Source organism: Engystomops pustulosus, chromosome 5 (assembly GCF_040894005.1).
Source record: "Engystomops pustulosus chromosome 5, aEngPut4.maternal, whole genome shotgun sequence".
NCBI lineage: Eukaryota > Metazoa > Chordata > Amphibia > Anura > Leptodactylidae > Engystomops > Engystomops pustulosus.
Genome location: NC_092415.1, coordinates 33,602,514 through 33,617,028, shown reverse-complemented (window position 1 = coordinate 33,617,028; position 14,515 = coordinate 33,602,514). Strand labels below are relative to the sequence as shown.

The following is a 14,515-nucleotide window of genomic DNA, read 5'->3' as shown; positions in this document are numbered from 1 at the left end:
AAACAAAATGAGAGCAGCACTGTGGTTGGTTCTATGGGCTTTTTTAGACTTTGGATCCATAGATCATCCCCAATGTATTCACTACAAAAACACTGACATAATATAATGGTGATACAACAGTGCTGCCCCTACTGATACTTGGGCGTGAGTTGTATATAGTGAGTTGTATATAGTGAGTTGTATATAGTGAGTTGTATATAGTGAGTTGTATATAGTGAGTTGTATATAGTGAGTTGTATATAGTGAGTTGTGAGTTGTATCCACAATGGCTTCCTTATTAAGTAAAAACGCACAGCAGACAGAGGTTCTCTGTATTTAGACTATATTCAATGAATTTAACAATCGCTTGACCCCCAACTACAGATGGTTAACAGATGACCTTTCCTTTTTTTGTTTCCGTTACGTTTTCCTGAAATGGAGAGTATAACTGAACGCAGGTGTGAACAAGGCCTTACCGATAAACATCAAATATATACTAAATGGCTATGAGTAATCCATAGGTTCCCATGCCGGTTTTGGATTCTTGATCATAGTTTATGCTTACATTCGTTTCTCTGCAGTCTTTTTATAATTAAAATCGCGTAAAAAGACTGAATTCTCAGTAACCGTAATTTTATCAGAAGATGTCATTTTCATTAACACAATAAACAAAATCTGTTCCTTTAAATGATTACGATGAGCTCTGGATGGCCTCGCTGCCTCGTATCTTCTGTCTTCCAGCCTTGTGAGTCAGTATTGCAGTAGTGAAATTTCGGAGTAATCAAATAACAGATTAAAGGAAAATTACATATTTTATTGTGTACACAAGCTTCACGTTGCCTCCTGCTGGTCAGAAGTGTTACTGCAGTAGGTTGAAAATTGTTGTTTGCTGCAGCTGCTGTATAGTATGTGACAAGGTGTTACAAAACCATTGACGTTATAGAATGACTTTGACAGGAGGAATTTTTGTGCAGGTAACAGGTCACAGGAGAGTAAATTTCCTACTTCTTGTAGGATGGTGCTTATCCCATGCATGATATAATCCCCCCCCTGCTTTATCAGTGGCTCCTGTATGGACCATAAGAGGCTCTGTAGGATATCTGCATGTACCTTGGCTTTAGTGCAGAGTGTCTTGGCTGCTATGGGCAGAATCCTTTACTTTACCTTGCAATCTTGAATGTTCCCCTAGAAATCGGCATTCTGCTTTGATCAGGTCTAATAGATTGGATCAAGATGTTGACTTCTATGTTGCCATGAATTCCACACGTGCCTTTAATACAGCGTGCGGGATTGAACCTTTGTGTGATGGTAGATGCAGCACTTTGATGTTCAGAAATTCCAGCAAAATCCAGCATATAACCCTTTCACTTCTGGGACTTTATTACATAGTAACATCCAGATCTGCATAGGAGCTATGCACCAAAAATTAAGAGATTTTGTAAAAATATAGTTTAGATGCAAAAAAAATTGGTTACAAAAATCTATCTATTTAAAGAGTACCTGTCATTAGGGTTTACCCCTCTCAACTACTAGTCCCATCAAGAAGGGTATGAAATATCCTTTGTAGAATTCCCCATAAAAAGTCAGGCAAATAGGACTCTTGGACATGCACCTTGGGACATGGTTTTGTGTCCGATTTAAAGCTGAGCATCTCATGTTTCCGATCACATCAGGCTTTTGGTTCTGTGAGCTACAGAACTAGAGATAAATGCAGCTAAATGGAGTTGGAAATGTGAGCTGCAGATAAAGATCCTATTCCCGCCTAGTCACACAAGCCTGCTTGGATCTAGAGGATGAGATCCTTATCTTTTAATATTACACAGAAATGTTTCTAGGTACTATAGAACCAAAGATGGGGGCTTCTGAATTGACAAGCCCGCAACCATGAAACTTGACTCATCTCATATAAAAAGGGGATGAGAAGACTTAGGGGGATGTTTATATAGGTAAATGGGTGAGATTTCACATAATAGAGGGAATTCTAGTAAGGACATTTCATACCCTACACGTGGGGACTAGTAGTTTAGTGGAGTAAAATCTGATGACAGGTTCCCTTTAAGCAATATCTACATCTATCTGTGTCAGAGACTCCTGACAGATCAGGCAGTCGTCAGTGGGATCCTTTGTGTTATACTAGTATGTATCATGGGGTCCGTATACAAATGAGACATTACAGAGTGATAAAATGTTCAGAGGATACAATGAAGGTGAGAGCCATGCTCACAAGAGCTTGCAATCTATGAGCATGAAGTGGAGACATATATGGTGCTTGCACAACTGTCAAGCCATTTTTTTTTTTTATAAGGGATCAGAATAAATAAGCGCCCGTTTTTATTTTGGAAGCCCCAACGCTAGTGTTGCCCTAAATATATAAACTAAAATTTCTGCCGGTCCCCTGGACCCCCAGGCATCTAAAGTTTTATAAGTAGACGTTTTATGAACAAATGAATAGAATATAAAACCTATTATCTCAAATTTCTGTAAATCGTCACAATATCCGCTCTAATTCTATTTTCTGTTTTGCGGTTTCAGGACTAAGGGGCCGCAGATTGCTTATGAGCGCAGCTTTCGGTGGAAGCTTGCCCACTTTCGGTATTTGTGTCAGGTAATCATTTTTTTTTTTAAATGCTAGTTTTGTAATGAGAAATTTTTTCGTAAGCCGGCGGGCAGAACGCGCTCCCTCCTATCTGTCACGCTGGAGATGGCGGGTGTCTTATTCCTCTCGGTCCCGCGGTGCGTTCTGCCGGCTGCCCCCAGACTCTACAGACATGAAACGCTTACTAATGTAAAAAAAACCTCTTTGCAGTCGAACGCCTTGCCGAGTCATGTGAAGATAACCGTTTCCAGGCAGACGCTGTTTGAAGACTCCTTTCAGCAGGTACATATTAGTGGTAAATGGGGGGCGAACCACTGGGGACCCCCTGCCAGAGTAGAGGAATTCATCAGATGTTCAGCATGCTGGTATATAGACATCACATCACAAGGACTGAATATTACCTTGTCTTGCTGTAATGTAGCCCAGTGTAAGGAGAGAGTAGTGTGCGGCCGTGTTGGAGCACACGCAATGCCGCTCCATTCACACTCTACATGCCAATATGCAGCTGTCATTTGACTACTCTGTTTATTCAGGGGCACAGGACCCCATTTCTTATAAGATGCTCCCACCTAACCAACATATTGTCTCCTATACACAGGACATGTATACTTCGGTCAATCCCATTACTGTAGCAAATGGAACACTACACTCTTCATGGATAGAACCTTGCTATAGATGATAGATAACGTGCCTTGAGGATCTAGACCCCTGTATTATCACCAGTCTTTTAATTTGTTTTATTCTGCTGTGCTGATGTGTCTGTATACAGTCACGTGGTGGGGCTGGTCCCGGGAGAAGTCACGTTGGCCAAATCCCCATCTGGTTGGTTAACATACTGTAGGCAGGGGACATCGTCCCAAGGCACCTCCAGTGGTAACAGATGCATGTAGATGAAACTGAGCAAAACATTCTGATGTACCTTCCAATGACCTTCTCTGCCCTGTTGGAGATCATTAAAGGAAATCTAACATTTACAATCAAACAAGGATAAACCAGCGACACTTGCTCATAGATCCAGGCACTGTGACTGTGGTAATCTTCTTATATTTGTTACCGATGGCCTCCTTCCTTCCAAAATCAACTTGTAAAATGATGCTAATGAGTCAGAACGGCTCTGTTCAGCTGTCTTGTACTTGCCTCTCCTTCTTCCTAATGTAATCTCACACAATGGGCTGGAGGAGAAGATTGGCACAGCCACGGTGCCTGGATCTATGAGTAAGTGTCCCTGGTTTAACCATGCTTGATTTAGATGGTAGATTTCCTTTCATGTATAAAAGAGGACTTCTCCCAGGAGCGACTCCATCTTTATGATTATATAGTACCATGGGAATACAGCGTTCAAGATGCCAAACCTGATAGAAACGTCTCCTCCAGGAACTTGTGTTCAGGGGTGCAGTTTCTCATGGGTTTCCCTGCACTGATTTTACAGTATTAAATTCTGTGTAAAACATGTCTGGTAGAGATGTGGGTGGACTTCACATTTCTATTACTTGTCTCCTTCATATGGGACATTTCCAGGTCCCTCAGGCTCAAGGACACAGGTGCGAGCGCTGCACCTCCCCTGCTGACTTATCTAAGGCGTCAAGTCAGAGGCCAATACTCCTAGATAAGGCACATGACCCGGTGACGCCAGGGAGGACCTGCTTTGTATCTGTGCGTGTTCTGACCGGCAGGTCATTGCCCTTCACAGTATACGGGGAGCAGAGTACACAGCCACAGTGACCCACTTTCCTTATTGCCTTCCATGTGCTCAGACATGTTTAATATTCATGAATTCAGGTTGCCTTTTATAGTGGAGACGTGTGGAGGGTGATGAAAGCGAGCTGGCAGAGATTCTTATTTTTGTTCCTTTTCCCATTTAGATAATGGCGCTGAAGCCGTATGACTTGAGAAGAAGATTATACGTGATGTTCAGGGGTGAAGAAGGTCTAGACTATGGAGGCCTGGCCAGGTAACTTCTCATAGGGAAATAATAATAGAAGTGGGGAGAAAAGATGGGGATTGTCAGCCACCTATACACTGTGCATGACCTATCCATTGGATACATTACTAATAGAGAACCCTATGGTCGGGTTTGGGGTTCGGGTGCCTGACCTGGACATATTGCTGAATTGGTGGCCAAACAGCCAAACATAGTGATGATCACATAAGCTACTGCGGCAGATGCAGGACATGTGATGTGGACATCTTCTGTCCTGTGTCTCTACCACTGGGACAGTCTGCCTTTGTATGCTTCATTATAGTGTATGACCACAACATTTTTTTTGCTAAGGATTTACTTTGCTGAACCTGCTATGTTATGTACACCTATGCCCACATGTGTCCCCCATATGTCTCCCATACTTGAAGATTCACCTTTTTGTTTTTTGCACATATTCAGCTTGTGAACCACAAAAGTCCCTGGTATGTACACTAGACACGTCCGTAGACCTATACTGCCAGACAGAGGTCAGTATATGCTGGTAGACTTCTGAAAATGAAGAATGGCCTCGTACAGGGTGGGCAATTCATTTTCTCACAGGCCCCCATTAGACAGTGGAATGATTTGAGACACGCGGACTAATATACTCAGTTCTACCTTATACCTAATACCTCCTCTCATTACCCCCCATTTATAATTTCCAGCGCAAGTAACATAGTCACTTGGTGATATTACATGATGTGTGGTCCTGTGAATCATCCTGTTACATAAGGTAAAGTGTCATGGATGGATTTCTTTAATGACATCTGTTTGTGTTCTTTCTCAGAGAGTGGTTCTTCCTCCTCTCCCATGAAGTGCTCAATCCCATGTACTGTCTGTTTGAATACGCTGGAAAAAGCAATTACTGTCTGCAGATCAACCCGGCCTCCACCATCAACCCCGATCACCTGTCCTACTTCTGCTTTATCGGACGTTTCATTGCCATGGTCAGTGCTTCACATGTTACATTTACACTGCTAGTGAAATCGCCCAGCTATAAAATATATAGAAAAACCCATTGACTCTGGGGGCTTATTGGGCTTCACTCCAGCATGTCTTATCGATTTTGTGATATTGAATTCTCATGTAGAAAACATTTTTATTTAAATGGACTGACCAGATTTTTACCCCACTAAACTATAAGGCCCATCAGGTAGAATATGAAATGTCTAGTGTTCCTTCTTTTTAGGTGAAATCTCTCCTGTTTACCCATAACAAAATTTTCCTTAAGATCACATGAAAATGGGCTGAGACGAGTCATATTTGGCAGAGATGACTCAATTTTAAAGGCTGGAGGGGAAGTGACACTTTAGACGCCCCTATTTTGGTTCTGTAGCACCTTGAAACATGCTTTTAGGGTCATGTTAAAGATAAGAATCTCGGGTCACATCAGTTGGTAGTTCTGTTAGATACAGAATCAGACATACTGACAGCTAAAGGCATAGTTGTCACCTTTATTTATCTGTCTGTATCTACGATTCTATAGCTCATAGAACCACAATCCATCTTATCTTTAATATGATGTATGTTTCTAGGAACTATAGAAACAAGGATACAGCCGTCTGAAGTGACACTCAAAGCTTCAAAATGTAACTCATCTCAGACAAAATATGACTCTTCTCTGCTCATTTTCACATTTTTCACTTTGGAGTAAAATGGGGAGACCCATACACATTCATGGCTCCTTTACCTTTACAGAGGCTGTGTCAATGGGTTAGATAAAGGATGGGGGAAACCTGTCCTGGAGATAGATGTGTGTACCAGAATATCTAACCTGAGCAGCAGGGAGGGAAGACAGATGGCATATGCATCATCAGTCTTTATGACGTGGGAATTGTTTGGACCTCTTATCTTACATGCCCAGACTGCGCTTTGCACCATTATACCTGAGTGTTGAGTGTTGATGGTATCTGCAGGGTAAATGAACTGCTGTGCAAGAGACATTGGTATTTATGCCCCCAGATTAACTCTCCCACGCTCTTCATGTAAGTGTGGCTTGAGCTTTGTTCACACTGGTATTGGCTTCTATTTTGGATGGGTAGAAGGGTGTTATCGCCTGTGATATTCTACCTTCTGGCGCCTATTCTATACTACATTACAAAATGGCTTCAGTTTAAAAAGAGAAGCTGTTCTTCGTGTCAACATAGATCTAAAAGCGAATGTCCATCCTTGAATATTAATTAATTTATTGATTTGCATAATCTCTTACGATCTCTTTACCGCTCCTTACTTTTGGAGATTTGTTTTAATGATACAAAATGCCACAGCCCCTGGAAATGTATATATTTTAAAACGTCACCTTCTGTTTGCCTGCTGTCACCACTAGAGGGAGCATGGGAGGTCACTGCATACAGGTTATACAGTGTCTACCACACTGTATGAGGTCCTTCTAGGGGTGTTTACAGGACACAACATGCAGACATTGAAATGTGTACCTTTTTGCAGTAGATTTGAAGCTCTGTTATGATAATCTGCAGCAGATTTTAGATAAATAATGTGATGAAAGACATGGGGAGGCGGCGTTCATGCACACAGCAATAACTGATGTCTGCCGTATTCCTCTGCAGGCTTTGTTCCATGGCAAGTTCATAGACACAGGATTTTCTCTTCCATTCTACAAACGGATGTTGAGCAAAAAACTTACCATCAAAGACCTGGAGTCTATAGATCCTGAGTTCTATAACTCCCTCATATGGATCAGGTTAGTAATGCGGCTACATTACCGGGGTCGTAACCTCGGCCTCGTATCCATCCTATGGAAAGAGAACATATACTAAAGACACGTTTCTGTATTTCCATTGTCATTATAATGATGCAAATGTTCTGATCTCCAGAGACAATAACATTGAAGAATGTAACCTGGAGATGTACTTTTCTGTGGATATGGAGATACTGGGAAAAGTCACATCCCATGACCTCAAACCTGGAGGAGTCAACATCCTGGTGACCGAGGAGAACAAGGAGGAATACATTGGGTGAGGGTGCACCTTGTCCTGCTGCTTCTGGGGGGAGGGGGTATGCAATTACTATAATACTATATGACTGATGATGGGGAACCCAAATAATGAGCTGAGCCCAGGTTGTAAGATGTGGGAGAATCTGAGATCAAGGGAAGGGCCTCTAGAGGTCACCAATCTTTTCATAACCAGGGACTAGCTGTGCAGGTGGCACCCCTACTTCATGCATTTTTGGAAAACAAATATGCACGCCTTTGCCTTTACCCTATACATAATCCTAACCAAAATATATCCCACTTTAATGTAGCTCCCCCTTACAATTGCCCTAATTCATCTATCCCCCTCTTTATAGTTGAACCTTTTCTGTAGCCTCCTTCTCAGTGTCCCCTTTTCTACCTGTACATGTAAAGGAAACCTACCACCAGGAATTCACTAACTGAGGTTTTCCTGATGGTAGATACCTTTCTCCCTGCTAATTTCAAAACTGCCTTTACCTAAACTTTTAAACATAACCAACTTGGTCGTGGCGTGGCCTGTCTGAGTGTCGGGGGCTAAGGCTACACCACCGGGGCACAGAAGCTCCCCTGAGTTCGGCTTCCGGCCTTCCATGCCCACCGTACCTATTCCCAGCTCTGTATCATGCACTGAGATATGGGACGGGTTGGACTGGAAGCCGAACTCTGAGGAGCTTCCATGCCCCTGTTTGTTTACAGGGCACGATCCAGTGAGACGGCAGTGCGGGACCCCGGGAGTGATGGAGGAGGCGAGTACAGTTTTCTGTTTTTAAAACTGGCGTCCCCAGCCTGTCTTCCTGATTTTTGTCAGGGGCGGACAACCCCTTTAAGGAGGTGTCTACAGAAAAGGTTGCATTATGACCCCTCCATTTCTTTAGCAATCCCCTTAAAATAGCTGTTTGTAGCCCCCTATCCCCATTATGCGGCCCACCTCCCACCCTCTCTTTTCTCTGCCTGAGAATGAAAAGAAATACAATCAAAAAATTCCTATACTCCCCTTTCCCTTAAAGCAGTAGCAGCTCTCTACTTTTCACTCTGTGTATGCTGGACTGAAGCCGACGGATATAATGATGTCATCACATCGTATCTGCTGACTTCAGAGCGGCCGCACAGAGGAGGACTGATGCTCGGGGGTGCATCGGGGTTTTATTCCAGAAGTCTCTGGACGGAGGCGCTCTTGTTGTAGATGTTCTCCAGTATCACTAAAGCCCATTACCACAAGCGGTTTTGGTCCGATACACTCGCTCCAAGCGCTCACAGGACTTATCAGAAGGAACGTAGAATGGCTGAACTGTACGGACATGCTGGATATAGTGTAGTGATTTATAGGTCTGGCACACAGGCCAAACTCGCTTGTAGGGAGTAAGTGTAATATATGAGGGAATTAAGATGGGATTTCCATGTATTATTACTCATGTGCTTTCTGACTTCCCAGGTGTATATATTTGAGTATTTCCGTGTTATGGATGATGATCTGGTTTTAACCCTTCTTATTCCTTCCTTCCTTCTAGTCTAATGGCTGAATGGAGATTTTCGCGAGGCGTCGAAGAACAAACCAAAGCATTTCTCGATGGCTTTAATGCCGTTGTCCCACTTCAGTGGCTGCAGTACTTTGATGAAAAAGAGTTAGAGGTTCGGCTTTTATAAATATACATATATACATCTATATTGGTGTTCGCATATACACAGCCTCCACTATTTCTTCTAGAACCTGGGGCTTAGATGCATCCAGTGTTCCTGTATATACGACACGTTGTGGGAGAATTTATTCACCTATTTACTTTCCTCTGCTCTATTTTCTTACACTGAATGCCCATCTTTGAACACTATTTATTAATGTGATCAATTTATAAAGATGTCTATACAGCATTTCATCCTCTATTTTCTTGATACAAAAGTATAGATGTAAAGATGTAAATTTCAGTCCGTCTGCTGTCACCACTAGAGGGAGCACTGCACTGCATACAAGTTAGACATTTTGTAACACACAGGAAGTCCAATGCATAAAGGGCTGGACTAGACTTCCAAGTTTTTAGGAATTGTTTCATCTTCAGGTGGACTTTCTCGACCTCACTGCATAATAGCTCTCCATTTTATTCAGCTGTATGGTGTAATTGCATGGACTGTACCACGGAGGCTCTCAGCAGGGGTGAATTAGATTCCTGTCCGTTACTACAGATGATGAGACAGGCTCCTTTCCCACTGGTGGTGTAGAACATGGTGAATCCTCACATATAATTCAGGAGGAGAGATTACTGTCCACCAGCAGGAATAGGTGTACGGACATAAGCTGTCAATCTGTTGGTGTACTGGGGCATCATGAGATTGATAACAGAAACTAGAGAACTCCACAAGGGTAAAAGATGAACTATATACCTTTATGGTCTCTTAGATGATTTAGGAGGCTATAGGGAGAAGGGCAACTCGCTGTGTCCCCCAGCAGGAAGATGGGAACCAACTTTCGCTGTCTGTTGTTGTTTTGAGGTATCATGGGATTGATAATTGTGAATAGAGAAAGTGAATAAACATGGTGTCTGGAAGCTGAGGACCCTGTGAAGGAGAACCTCCTAGAGATGTGGTATAAGATATGTGTATGTCTTATAGGTAATGCTGTGTGGGATGCAAGAAGTGGATCTATCAGACTGGCAGAGGAACACAGTCTATCGCCACTACACCAGGAACAGCAAGCAGATCATCTGGTTCTGGCAGGTAACTGGTGCCGTTATAATGTGTGAGGTTCTGGTGAGTTCTTCCTCCCTATGTGGGGTGACAATGTTTTCCCCCATTCGCAGTTTGTGAAGGAGATGGACAATGAGGTGCGCTTGCGGCTGCTGCAGTTTGTCACCGGCACCTGTAGGTTACCTCTAGGAGGATTTGCAGAGTTGATGGGTAAGTGTTAGAATCTTAGGTGACAACTTGGTAAATCACTTTGCATCTGATCTTAAACTTTTCATCGCCCCCTGCAGGAAGCAATGGTCCCCAGAAGTTCTGCATTGAAAAAGTTGGGAAGGAGACATGGCTGCCAAGAAGTCACACATGGTAAACGCAATCTCACCTCTAGTTTTTCAAAGGTTCTGCAGATCATCAGTGTCTGGGGCTTTATGGAAGGACCCCATTATATTAAAGGGGCATTCTCGTCTGGGCAGTCACATTCTGTTTCATTAATCTGTCATATATATACATTTCTTTAATTAGATGTTATTAAAAAAAATGTTCCTGGGGGAAGATAATTTCTCATAAATGTGGTCATACGGTCCCTTAGAAACCAGACTGTGTACTTGGATACGACCACCTCTGCTGGAGGGAAAGCACAAAGAAACAAAAGGTTTTTGTATATGAAATGTCCGGGAGTTACTGCAGGTCCCACAGCCGTCCTGTGGTAATGAACGCTGAACTCAGGAGGTCAGAGACTGACCACAGCTGCCCAAATGTGAGGTGGTCGTATCCGAGGAAGCTCTCTCGTTTCTAAGAGACAACATGACCTCATTTATGAGAATTTATTTTTACACAGGAACATTTTTTTTAATAACATCCAATTGAAGAAATGTTTACAAGTGGCAAATGAATTAAATTAAATGTAAATGCCCAGATGGGAATACCCCTTTAAATAAACGCCATACTAGGCATAGCCTCTCATATAGATGGATTCTGGCACCTGTGCCATCATTAGCGCACAAAAGCTACTGACCTATGCCAGTGGGGACAGGTAGGTCACCCCAATGTACAGTAGACGGCCTGCAGGTGAACAGTTTCAGCCCCTTTCTGCTTCCATTGCTTTAGTCACCTCTTCTATAGGGATGTCCTGACTTCCTTTGGTTCTCTTCGCCCTCTTGGTAGAGAATCACAGCAGCTAGTTCCTCCGCGAGCAAAAAGTGTACTACAAATTTGCTGGTATTCACACACACACACTTGTCGACTGCTTTTCTGCAGTTTGTTGAAAGATCGGGTTCACTTTGAAGGGGGTTGTAAGTTTTCTCTTATCCACATAGGGGAAAACATGTACAGGCAGTCCCCGGGTTACATACAAGATAGGGTCTGAAGGTTTGTTCTTAAGTTGAATTTGTATGTAAGTCGGAACTGTATATTTTATCATTGTAATCCCAGACAGAACTTTTTTGATCTCTGTGACAATTGGATTTTAAAAATGTTGGATTGTCATAAGAATCAATACTAACACTAAAGCTTCATTACAGACACCTGTGATAACTGTTACAGCTGATCATTGTAGCCTAGGACTAAAGTACAATAAATTACCAACATCCAGAGGGCCGTTTGTAAGTCGAGTGCTCTTAAGTAGGGGACAGCCTATATTTTGGAACAGCACTGCAAGTCTGTGGAGTTAAAGAAGTTTACAAGTTATCCCATATCCACAGGTCCTGATCCTTTTGTTTCGTTCCTTTCCAGCTTCAATCGCCTGGACCTGCCACCTTATAAAAGCTACGAACAGTTAAAGGAGAAGCTGCTTTTCGCCATTGAAGAAACAGAAGGCTTTGGACAAGAATGAGCAGCTCCCGTGCGAGAGGACGGAGCAATGAGTTGCTATGGACATCTATTTTCTGCCCAGCCAAGTAAAATTGCACACTCTGAATTGTACATAAGCTGTGTAGTCTGTACAGTGATCTTTCTGATACTAATGCGTAGAGATTTCTGTTCTTCCACATAGATATGCAAAAACACTTTAGCCTTTTCTATTTTTATTTATTTTTTTTTTCTCCTCCGAAATGACTGAATAGAAAAAAAAAACAAAAAAACTTTTAATTTTAAAACAAAAAAAAAATGCTGACTGAAAAAACAAAAAACTTTATTTTAAAATTTCTATATCTATGTGTTATACGTACCCGAGAACTCTAGTTTTATAGGGTTTGGAGGTCTTCTAAGACATCACAGCCATTTGATGAGGCCTGGACTTGCTTTATTCAGTACAATAAAAACAAAAAACCCTGCAAAACAAGTGGCTGTTCACCTACGACATCTTGTCCACAGATGTGCATTGCATGGCTGCCAACAAAGCTGTTGAGAGCTGATGCCAAAAAAAAAAAAAAAAAGTTACAAAAAAAATTATTTTGAGTAAAGTGTACAAGAAAAAAAAAAACAAACCCTGCTGCTGGCTTTATAACAATGGCGGACCCTGCACAGTTCTGCCTGTCTTTTATTTCCGTGTGATAGCCAATTTATTTTTTTTTTATTTTATTTTTCCTCGAACGGAGCGAAAGTAGCCAAGGCGGAGAGTGGAGATGCGCAAAACTTAGTTTTATCACGATTCTTAACATTTAATACGAGGGCGGAAGGGGGTCGCATGGACGTTGCTCGGCAATGCGTTGCGATCCGCACCCCGATGTCGAAAGTGTTAGCAAGAGAACAAGTGGCGTGTCGGCCACAGAAAAGATTTTTAGGTACAAGACAGAAAAATAAAAAAATTACAAATTAAAAAAAAAAAAATCGCAAATGTCTTGGATGAATATCGAAAAGTTCAATGCAAAACTTTAAAAAGAAGTTGAATAAATTTTTTTAACCTCATTAGTCTTTGGTGTGTGGTCTTTTTTTTTTTTTTTTTTACTACTATGTCACCAGAGTGCTATTTTTATTTATCAGGGGACAGGTTGCTATAGGCAAAGTACTGTTCATCACAAACATTTTTTAAAAAAAATGTGTCATATATGGTGGTTGAAATAAAGTATGTGAAACTTTACCTGGCTCCCTGTCAGATTCCTCGGCCGTGTCCCAGAGAGAAAGATTTTACATGACATCTTCCATCTGCTCTGTAATATACTCACTGCTCTGCTGGCTCCTGCCCCTCCCACATCCTCTCCTTCCAGGGAGATGTTGGAGGTAGAGGGTGAGCAATAAGCTGACACATCACCGGGGAGGGGCAGGAGAACACTTGTCATTGTTTTGTTTCCTCTCTGGGACTCTGCTGAGGCATTTGCCAGGGAGCTAAGTGAAGTTTCACATACTTAATTTAGAAATAATAAACTTTGTAATATATTTCATTAGGTAATGGAGCTTCTCTGTGCCTTGTTTCTGCTCTTTTTCATTAAGTGAGCAGCATATCTGAAGTGCTGCAGCTTCAAAGGCTGTTAGACTGTCTCACCCTACTCCCTCAGCACTTTAGTGCTCCTTGTATACTTTAACAGCATGGAGGGGCAATGGTAACACCCCACAGAGCCCTTCTGGCTTATTAGCATAATTCTAAAAGTTGATTTTAGAAGGACTGAGGTCATGGATAACAAGTATAAGGAGATTACCACAGTTGCAGTGCCTGGATCTATGAGCAAGTGTCCCTGGTTTATCATGGTGGATTCTGTAGATTTTCTTCCCATGAAGACAAGACTCTTAAATATACACAGAATAACAAAAAACCCCACATTCTATAATTCACTGTTATTAACAAAAATACAGCAGATACAGATATAATCAGTCCTGGGGTTTATCATTTTGGTTGAGGCTGTATATGATCTTAAATATTCTGACTATGATCAGGCAGATTCTACTCATGAATAGGTTCTCTTGTCTGCACACTGCAGTGCCCTCGTCATCCTGCCCCTCCCACCTGCATTTTAGGATGAACTCAAGACACAGGCAGTTCCTACTGGCAAGCAGCAGTGTGCAGAGACTTACTCATCACGCTACAGAGAAGTTAAGGTCTTTATCCGGAAGGGGAGAGAGGCATATAGCAGTGCTCACTGTGTGTGTTATAGGTGAGGTAGCGGAGCGGAGTGTGTCATTGTGTTTTATATTCATCTCATATCTCTTTTTCTAAGTGTCAGATACTAGTAGAATTTTCTCAATGAAAATGTAGATAAACCTGTACCCTGATAATCTGAGAACATTGTCAGCACACAGCATCTAAGTGCACAGAGGAATCATGAAGTGTCTGCTTAGAGAGTCCCTGCCACTGATGGGAGAAAAAAAATGGCAATCGAGTAAAATTGTAATGTAAAGGGTTAAAAAATGATCATTATTGTCTAAACATCACTAGGGGATTAAAATTTGAGAACTTTCTTCATGG

The 14,515-nt window shown here is 42.0% G+C and overlaps 1 protein-coding gene across 2 annotated transcripts in view; it reads left to right on the top strand.

Moving 5' to 3' along the window:
• The window catches only part of WWP1 (WW domain containing E3 ubiquitin protein ligase 1), a 65,543-nt gene extending 52,935 nt beyond the window's left edge, over positions 1–12,608 (top strand). For both annotated transcript variants that reach the window (XM_072151589.1, XM_072151590.1), the window contains exons 14-24: positions 2,512–2,584; positions 2,786–2,857; positions 4,438–4,526; positions 5,323–5,482; positions 7,103–7,236; positions 7,370–7,510; positions 9,018–9,138; positions 10,111–10,215; positions 10,299–10,395; positions 10,473–10,545; positions 11,911–12,608. In XM_072151589.1, coding sequence (XP_072007690.1) covers positions 2,512–2,584; positions 2,786–2,857; positions 4,438–4,526; positions 5,323–5,482; positions 7,103–7,236; positions 7,370–7,510; positions 9,018–9,138; positions 10,111–10,215; positions 10,299–10,395; positions 10,473–10,545; positions 11,911–12,010 — 1,165 coding nt within the window. In that variant the 3' untranslated portion in view covers positions 12,011–12,608. The remainder of the gene's footprint in view (positions 1–2,511; positions 2,585–2,785; positions 2,858–4,437; positions 4,527–5,322; positions 5,483–7,102; positions 7,237–7,369; positions 7,511–9,017; positions 9,139–10,110; positions 10,216–10,298; positions 10,396–10,472; positions 10,546–11,910) is intronic.
• Positions 12,609–14,515: the final 1,907 nt, after the last annotated feature.